The sequence below is a fragment of the Anopheles merus genome, chromosome 2R (genome assembly GCF_017562075.2).
Source record: "Anopheles merus strain MAF chromosome 2R, AmerM5.1, whole genome shotgun sequence".
NCBI classification, from domain to species: Eukaryota; Metazoa; Arthropoda; class Insecta; order Diptera; family Culicidae; genus Anopheles; species Anopheles merus.
The window spans coordinates 14,067,366-14,076,785 of NC_054082.1; the positions used below are offsets into that span (position 1 = coordinate 14,067,366).

The following is a 9,420-nucleotide window of genomic DNA, read 5'->3' on the forward strand; positions in this document are numbered from 1 at the left end:
GAATGGGTATGGGTTCAGAAACCTTTTCCAGGGCAGGTAGGGAAGAGTTCAGGAACAGTTCTAGGACCGGTTTGCGTTGTGGATCAGTTCCAGGGCAGAGTTTTGGGTTCGGAATTAGCTTCAGGAATGGTATGGGTATCAGCATCAATAGGGGTTTAGGATCAGTTCAAGAAACGGTGTCAGTTCAAGAGCTATTTCAGATCCGGTAAGAGTTGGGAGTCAATTCTAGAGAACTTCAATTGCTAGACCAATAGAAATTCGGGATCTGTTCCATGATCATGATGGTGACAAGAACTCTTACAGTACCGGTAATGGTTCCAATAATGGTTCAGAATCTACCAAATCGAAATCATTTGTATCCTTTGGGCACTTCAATTACGGCTCAATTACTTCAAACAAGTTCGGCTTGTTTTGTAGTAAAGTCAGCAAAAAACTCCAAATTTTAACATGCACTCTACCTTTAAATCTTTGCTTTCATAGAGGTTTACACTTACCAGGTTCACGCGTCTTGATGCGACTCTTCTGGCGTAGCGTGTGCAGCGACGGCACGGTAAGCAACGAGCACCGTTCCGACAGATACTCGCCATCCTCATCGCCACTGCGCAGGATGGCGAACGGCACCAGGTACAGTTCCTTCTCCAGCACGAGAATCAGCTCACGGCGCCCAATTCGAGCAGCTGAAAACGAATCATTAAACAACAACAAAAATGCCCGTTGAGAGAGTGGAACAAAGCACAACAACACTATGAAGAACGCTTCTTACTTGTGCTAATGTCCGGTAGCAGGTCCTCGAACGGCGCCAGCAGCAGATTGTAGAGGACATGCAGACAGGACGGTCCCTGCCACGGTGGCAGCATGTTCGAGCGTCTCGAGCGTGTCGATCCCTGCAGGCTTCCGATCGATCTGTTAAAGAGAGAGAGAGCGAGAGAAGACACCAATTAGCACCAGAAGATCGCGATCCTCGCTCCCCCAAATCAAGCGCGCCTCTTACCGTGTTGAGCCCTGCAGACTGGCGACCGAGCCACCGACACTCCCGAGGCTGAACAGCGAGCTGAGCGAGTAGTTGCTCGAGTTGAGCAGATGGTTCCGGTTGACCATGCGCAGAAAGCCGGCCCGCTCGTTCGTGAAATCGTCGATCAGGTTCTCGCTCGACGACTTCCAGCCGCTGCCGTCGCCCTCCTGCAGCACGCTGCCCGAGTTGACGCCGAGACAGTCGCGCACGTAGTTGATGTACCGCGCCAGCAGGCTCTGCTCGTCGCCCATCGACCCATCGTCACCGCCGCCCTCCTGCACCACCAGCTTACCACCTGCTCCACCCTTCGCGTCCAGCGCGGCTGCACTGGGTCCGGCCGGTCCCGCCAGTGCCTTCTGTTTCAGCATCGGCAGCGTTTGGTCGTCCAGCTTGGTTGCGTGAAAGCGCACGATGCGCTTCTGGGGCTGCAGGAACCACGCGTACAGGTCGGCCCCGGCCAGGCTGTAGTAGATGATGCTCGTCTTGCTGCGGTTGACCGTGTCGAAGATGTACTCGCTGCAGGTGAGCAGCGTTTTCCGGTTGTTGAGCGAGTTTTCCGCGCTCTGGTTCGAGTCGGCGCCGAGGCGCGACCGGCACCGTTCGGCCGCCACGAGCGCCTCCTCGGTGCGCCCCAGCCCGACCAGCACGCGCTGCAGCGTCTGGTAGCAGGCGGTCTGCAGGTCGTACAGCTGGGTGCGCCCTTCCGGCGTCACCTGATCGCTCCGGATCGACTCGAGGATCTGGGCCGCACTTTCCATCTGCTGGCGGGCGGCATCGTCCTCGCCGGACGCAACGAGCGCCAGCCCGAGCCGGTAGCGCAGCTTCGCCTCGTCCTCCAGCTTGTTGAGCGACTGGGCGATGGCGAGCCCCTGCCGCAGGAAGCCGACCGCCTGCGGCACCTGCTCCATCGCGTGGTACACCCGGCCGAGCGCAAGGCAGGCGTGCGCCTTCGTCTGCCGGTCGGCGGTCAGGGTGAGCTGCTTCTCGTAGTAGCGAGCGGATTCGGCGTAGTTGCGCAGCGCATCGTACACGGAGCCGAGGTTCCCGCTGGCCCGTGCCTGCAGCGTCGCGTGGTTCACGCTTTCGCCCAGCTCCAGGTCCTGCTTGTGCAGGCGCAGCGACTCGTCGTAGTCGCCCATCTGCTGGAACACGGCGCCAAGCCCGCTGATCGCATCGGACGTCAGCACCCGGTCGCCCAGCTCGCGCGCAATGTCCCGCTGGTGCTCGAGGCAGTTGATCGCCTGCTCGTAGTTGCCGAGGGCGCTGTGGATGCTGCCGAGGTCACCGTACGCGGCCGCCTTCGCCTCCGCGCTGCCCAGCTCGTGCGACACGACCAGCCGCTTCTCGAGGCACACGAGCGCCTCCTGCAGGTTGCCGACGGATTTGTAGCAGTTGCCGAGGCCCCGGTACGCGCGCTCCTGGTCCCGGGGGCTTTGCAGTGCGATCGCTAGCTGCAGGTGCCGCTCGTGGCACTTGATCGCCTCGGTGTGGTAGTCGCCGAGCGCGTCGTAACAGTCGCCCAGGTGGCCGAGGGCCCGCGCCCGATCGTGCTGGGCGGTCGGCGAGCTCACCTGCTCGAGTGTGCCGAGCTGCTGCTCGAGGTACCCGATCGCGTCCTCGTAGTGGCCCATGTTGAGCCGCGCGATGCCCAGGTTGCCGAACGCTTGCGCTTCCACCGCCGAGTCCTGCAGCTCCTGGGCCCGCTCCAGCTGCTCCTGGTAGCACTTGACCGCGTGCGTGTAGTTGCCCAGCGCCATGTGCACCGCGCCGAGATGCCCGTGCGCCCGGCACTCCCCGGGCAGATCGCTCATCTCCTGCCGCAGCGTCAGCTCCTGCGTGTGGTACCCGAGCGCTTTGTCCAGCTTCTTGAGCAGCCGGTGGGCCAGCCCGAGCGCACCGCAGGCGGCCGCCTCCATGCCCCGCTCGCGCGTTTGGCGGGCGAGCGCCAGCTGCCGCTGGTACATCTTGATCGCCTCGTCCACGTCGCCCATCCGTATCAGCACGTCGCCGATGTTGCCGAGCGCGCGGAACTTCCCCGGCAGATGGTTCGTCATGTGCGCGATCGCAAGGAAGTACTTCTGACATTCGAGCGCTCCGCCCGTGTTGCCGAGGGCGAGGTGAGCCAGCCCCAGGTTACAGTACGCCCGGCCCATGTTCATCTTGTTCTGCAGATCCTTGGCGAGGGCCAGATCCTGATCGTAGTACCGCACCGCCTCCCGGTAGTTGCCGATGCAGTAGTGCGCGTAGCCGAGAAAGTGGCACGCCTTGCCCTCGGCCGCCACGTCCCCGAGCTCCTGGGACAGCATCAGGTACTGCTCGTAGTACGGCACCGCCTGCGCGAACTCCTGCCGCGAGCTCAGACAGTTGCCGAGGTTGAGCAGGGCGCACGCCTCGCCCGCCGTGTCCTTCAGCTCGCGCGCAATGTTCAGGTGGGCCCGGTAGTGCATCAGCGCCATATCGTGCGCCCCGAGCGCCTGGTACGCGACCGCCAGGTTGCCGTGGGTGGACGCTTCCGCGCTGCGGTCGTGCACCTCCTTGCTGATGATCAGCTCCTGCTTGTGGTACTTGATGGCCGACTCGTAGTAGCCGGCGGCCGAGTACGCGTTGCCGATGTTGCCGTACGCCCGGCCCATGCCGGCCTTGTCCTGCAGCTGCCGGGCGATGGTAAGGTGCGCCTGGTGCAGCTTCAGCGCCGCGTCGTGCTCGCCGAGCAGCTGGTACACGATGCCCAGGTTGGAGCAGGCGCGCCCCTCGCCCACCTTGTCGCGCGCCGCCAGCGCCATCTCGAGCTGCTTCTCGTGCCACCGCTTCGCCTGCACAAAGTCGTGGCCGCAGCGGGCCGCATGGCCGAGGCCGGCGTACGCGCGCGCCTCGATCGCCCGGTCCCCGAGCTGCTGCGCGATGCGCAGCACACTCTCGTGGTACGTGATGGCCTGCGTGAAGTTGCGCTTGTAGTGGTAGCTCGAGCCGAGGTTGCTGTACGCCCGGGCCTCCTCCACCTGGTTGCCGAGCTTGCGGGCCAGCCGCAGATGCTGCGTGTGGCAGTCGACGGCCGAATCGAACTCGCCCATCGCCAGGTACACTGCGCCGACGTTGCCGATCTCGCGCGCCTCCTGCAACCGGTCGCCCATCTGCTTCACCAGCTGCACGCACTGCTTGTGCGAGGCGAGCGCGTTCGGGTAGTCCCCGATCGCGGTGTACACGTGGCCGAGCGAGGTGAGGGCGGCGGCCGCCGCCTGCGTGTCCTTGCACTTCATCGCCAGCACGAGCTGGTAGCGGTGGGACGTCAGCGCCTCCTTGTACGAGCCCTGGCTGAAGTAGGCCGAGCCGAGGTTCCCGTGCGCCCGGCACTCGCCCGCCGTGTCGCCCAAGCTTTTGGCCACCGCCAGGTCCTGCTGCATGTACGCGATCGCTTTGTCCAGCTGGTTGAGCGCCCAGTGGGCGGAGCTGAGCGCGGAAAAGACGGAGCCGCGCAGCTTCAGTGAGCACGAGCCGATGCGCAGCGCCGACTCGAGCACGGTCACCGCCGCATGGTACTGGCCGGCGCCGAGCAGCTCCTGCCCCACCACCGAAATCACCACGAACGGGGACTGGTCGAGCTTCATCGCCTTCAGCTGCTGGAAGGTGGGCTCGAGGGCATGGCGCAGCGGGCTCTTGATCGATGCCTCCACCAGCCCGGCCAGCAGCTGCTTGCTGTTGGGGTCCTGCGCCAGACCGGCACTGAACGCGGCCAGCGCTTCGCCGTACCGGCCGAGACACTGCAGCGCGACGCCCTGGCGGAAGTACGCCTTCGGCCACTGGGGGCAGAGCTCGCGGGCCCGCGTCGCATCCTGCAGGGCGAGCGCAAACTGGCCCTGCTTCAGCCGGGCGGCCGACCGGTTGCTGTAGAGGATGTGGTTGCCCGGGTCCAGCCCGAGCGCGTCCGTGTACAGCTGGACGGCGGTGCTGAAGTCGCCGTTCTGGCACGCGGTGTTCGACTGGCGCACCTTCTCGAGGAAGAGGGCCCTGTTGGCCGCGGGCAGTTCCGGCGTACCTTCCGGTTCGTTCTGTGGTGCGTTCGATGGCACGATCGCACAGTGCGAGCACGGGACACAACACACGCACAGAGAGAGAGAGAGAGAGAGAGAGAGAGAGAGAGGGAAAAATGGGAGAGAAACAGACAGAGAGAGAGAGATGGGAGAGAAAACACAAATTAACATTTTTTTATACTTTTATCAGACACAGAAACACACGCACACACACACACGAACACAATCATGCACTCGCACACAAAAGCACACACACACACACACATATATATATATATGATCATCGAAAAGCTGCCCATGCTGTGCCAGTCAACGATAAGGACGAGCAAACAGCGACAAACGCAGCCAGCGTCGACCAGCGACGATCAACACTACCACATACACACACACACACAGCACCACGAATCGCTTCACCGTATAATTAAGTGACCAGAGCACAAGATCGTGGCGCACACACTTGAGCGGCACAGAGGAAAGAGAAACTCGCGCAATTTTTGCAACCCCGTACCGAAAGGATCAGCTCGGCGGACAGAATCTCCCAGACGGTGGGATGGATGGCGGGTTGCTGTTGCTGCTGCTGCTGCTGCTGCTGCTGCTGGTGGTGGGCCGAGATGGCGGCAGTGGCCGTTACCACGGTGCCGCTGCTCCCGACACCCGTCTGATGGTGGCCGGCGACCGTACCACGTCCCCGATGGCGGTGTCGCCGCTCCGTGTGCATCTTGCAGCGAACGGATTTAATACAAACTCACACACACACACACGCACACGCACACTTTGTTGGAAGTCTCGATCGCGAACTCGCCGCGAACCGGACCGTCCGGTTGTTGGTTTGTGGGGGAGCGTGTCGGGTCTCGACGATCGTGTCTGCGCGGCGGTTCACTGAATACTGAGAGCGTGAAAGCGTTCGAAATTGCTTTGCGATCGTGTGCCGCAAAAAGGCGAGCGTCGATCGTGCTGGCGACTCTCGCGAGCGTGCATCGTTTCGCTCTCTCTCTCTCGCTCTCGCTCTCATATCCGGGAGCGGAGGAGTTCTCAAAAGAGTGCTGAAGAGTGCGCATGAGAGCGGATGGAGAGCGTGAGCGCGCGATCTTGCACGATCTCATCTCTCGTTTTCTCTCTCACGCTCGGCATTTCTGCGCATTGTCTTTCGCCGTCGCCAACCGCCGCTTCCCTTACGGCGGCACCCTGTTTCTCCCTCTCCCTTGTCGTGCCAGCGCTTGCAATTCCGCGTCTGTTTTTGATGCGTTCTGGCTTGGACGGCACGACGGGAACGGTTTTTCGCCTACATTGGGCCATGGCAGGAGCCGCTCCGCTTGCAGGAGTGCGGGGGTTTGCGGTGCCGGTGGTTTCTTGTAGTCGGAAATCGCGCCCTTCGGTCGCTCCACCGGCGTCGCCTTTGTCTTGCGCATCTTCTCGCCACACTATCTATCCTATCGCATTCCTTCCTGTTCCCCCCCCCCCCCTGCCCTTCCCTCACCACTCAACACCCAGAGGGAAGCCCTGCAGAAGAAGACACCTTCTGCTCTCCAGGAACGGTTGCCGCACCGAAATGTACCTTTCTGCCTTCTACCTGGGCCCGACCAGGACCCATGCCGTGGTGAAGGCGGCGCGAGGGTATATCATGTTGATTTTTTGTTCCCTTCCTTTGTTCCTTCCCTTGCTCCCTCTCCCGCCCTTCCCTTATCGATTCGCATGATGAGTGTGCGTGCACACGTGTGTGTGTGTGTTTGTAGGGGAATGCGCGCGGAAGTATTGCCAATGAGAGAGGGAGAGAGAGAGATGTGGTGGTTCGCGAAGCCAAGAACCCTACGCCTCAGCGCCTTAATGAAATTGTGTGCCCAGGCCAGTACGTGTGTGCGTGTGTGTGTGTGTGGCTGGGGTGAAGAATTTTGATTGCTTCACAGCTTCAGTAAATTTCGGTTTCATTCAGCCCCCGGTACGCAGCAGCTGTGGTGCGGAGGCAGTATAACTTCTGCTAGTGCTCCCCTTTTCCCGCTCGTAGCACATTATTCTCTTTAGATAAGGTTTTTTTGTTGTTGTTATACTCGAAGCGTTGGTTTGGTGTGCACCGTTTGAGCAAGAAACTGGAACACCTACCGGTATGGTAGCCCAGTTTTCAACTCCTTTTTTGGGGTGCGGGTGCGGCCATCCATCCATCCATCCATGCATCCACGACCACCGATTTCGGGAGGAAATGAGTTACGACCTTGCTCTAGGCACCAGAATATGTAAAACATGCCCAGAGGGAAGGCACGGCAGAAGATCAACATGGCAGAGCACCACGAAAAACACACGCAACAAAACAGAAAAAAGGCATCTTTCCTTCAGCATCAGAACTGTTGCGCACAGTTGTGTTACACTTTTCGGGGCCGAACGAAGAGCAGGGCCCGAGTGCGTTTTCAGAGAGCAATGCAATGCTTCTAGGGTAGAAGAGGGTGCAGGTGTATAATGATCATGCGAACTCACCGGGGCAAACGGAACGCGCAACGCGTAACACACTCTTGTCCTCTCTCGGATGCACTTTCAAAACCCGATCAGCAATGGGAGGGAAGCAGAAGGAGAGGAAGAAAGAGAGTCCAAAATTTAGGACTTTTGATGAGGAAGATGGCAAATGAGGAAGATGGCAAATGAGGAAGATGGAAGCAGCAGAAAAATGCCTAAAACAACGGCAGAAACAAATCAAACTCCTCTAATGCAAGAAACGCACCTACAGTGCAATGTTGGAGTGGCTTGATCGCCAAAACATAGCTCCTCCCCCGCCACAACACTGATTCTTCTTGCCCCGTGGTGAGTGGAGTGGTTTTGGGGCGATTTTGTGTAAATAAATTGAAGCGGGTATACGTGTAATCAATTATTTTATGATTGCTATCATCTTTGCCGCACCATGTACAGCATCTCTCGCTTTCTCTCTTTCTCTCCTTCTCTTTCGTTGGTTGCTGGTGAGCAGTCGAGTGGTTTCTTCCCAACGAAGAAACTGCTTTTCCTGCAGTGTTCTCAATTTTAGTGTGCAACGCACCCTCGCGCCACAGCCTCCAACGCTCACTGGACTCATTTACGTGGCTTTCAGTTTTAAGTCGGGTCATTTTTTATGCTTCTTTTCACCACCCACCATCGGGCGGTTAATTTTCCAACAGAAGAAATAGATAGCGAGAAGGAGAGAGGGTGAGAGAGAAAGAGAGCCACCAAAGAGCTTTCCAACAGCCACCGATATGAGTACGAAATTTTCGAGCACAGCCCAACGCACACATGGCCAAGTGGCCACCATGAAGTTGGGTTAGAGTTTTCATTATCGCTGGGCAAGAAAAAAAAGGGCACCACAGGCAGATTTGTTTTTCACACCTTAAGGTCAGCTGCGGGGAGAGTGGGATAGGCGGGGTGGCTAGGAGAGGAGGGCGAATTAACAAGCAGGAGTCCTAGATGTACGACCGAAGGTAAATGTTTCGCACGCGGCCATGGTGACGGAACGTTTCATCATGTCATGCACCCGCCATCGCCATCGGGTTCGTCGCTTGCGCTCTTTCGTTTTTGGTTTCGAGGGGAGCGTTAACTAATGTCGAATGTGTCCGGGGTTGGCCTGGTTGAGGGTAATTTTTCACCCTATCCGATCGAGCTGCAGTCATGGAGGTGGGATGTGGGCGCCCGTGCGCCCCAAAGATTAGTAAAGTGAGTGCAGAAGGACTTTGTGTAGCTGGGGGTGCAACCACGACGCAGCTTAAGGGCATCGGTGGGCGCGTCAAGGCAACGTGGGGCAGGAAGTACGCGATGATCCTAATCATTGCTAATTAATCTGCCGCTCTTTGCCACAAATGCCACACGTATGTGTGTGTGCGCGCGGGAAAGCTGAAACCGAACTAGATAATGGAATTTTGATAACGTGACCGCGCGAGAACTGTGGCCAAGATGATCTCGGAGACTGTGAAAATCAATTTAAGGAGCGCAACGACCCCATACAGCATACCTTCACCTTGGGACGGTAGTGCCGGTGCTGTGCCCAGTGCCGGACGGTGGAGAGTGGTCCGTGCAGGACGCGATCGCCCAAGCCCGGCCGAAATCGATCGATCTTGCACAACGGATCTGGTTTTTTTCTGCGCTGTTGTTGCAAGATGTTCAAGATGAAATTAATTTGCGACCAAACCGCTCCAGAGCACCGCTTGCCCGAGTGAAAGGTAATTCATTCGGTGGGTGTGCGGCACATTCATTTGTGGAATTGGTGGAACAAATCATAAGCGCTCCGGGAGCGCTCTTGACCCAGCAGCTTAGCAGTACTGAACATTGGCACATTGGACAGCGAACATCTTCGATGGCGTCAAAAGAAAAAAACTTCTTTTTTCCCTGGTGTACTCTGAATCCCCTGGTGTAATTACACTTTATCCAGCGGCA

The 9,420-nt window shown here is 58.6% G+C and overlaps 1 protein-coding gene across 5 annotated transcripts in view; it reads right to left on the bottom strand.

The window, feature by feature from the left end:
- Positions 1-9,420, bottom strand: part of LOC121602743 (tetratricopeptide repeat protein 28) — a 114,539-nt gene that overhangs the window by 5,326 nt on the left and 99,793 nt on the right. For 4 of the 5 annotated variants that reach the window (XM_041931514.1, XM_041931525.1, XM_041931533.1 and 1 more), the window contains exons 3-5: positions 992-5,058; positions 764-903; positions 495-677 (exon numbers count right to left, since the gene is read on the bottom strand). In XM_041931514.1, the coding sequence (XP_041787448.1) occupies positions 495-677; positions 764-903; positions 992-5,058 (4,390 nt within the window). Of the gene's footprint in view, positions 1-494; positions 678-763; positions 904-991; positions 5,059-5,548; positions 5,974-9,420 lie in introns of those variants that run through there. The other variant, XM_041931506.1, reaches the window with a different exon arrangement.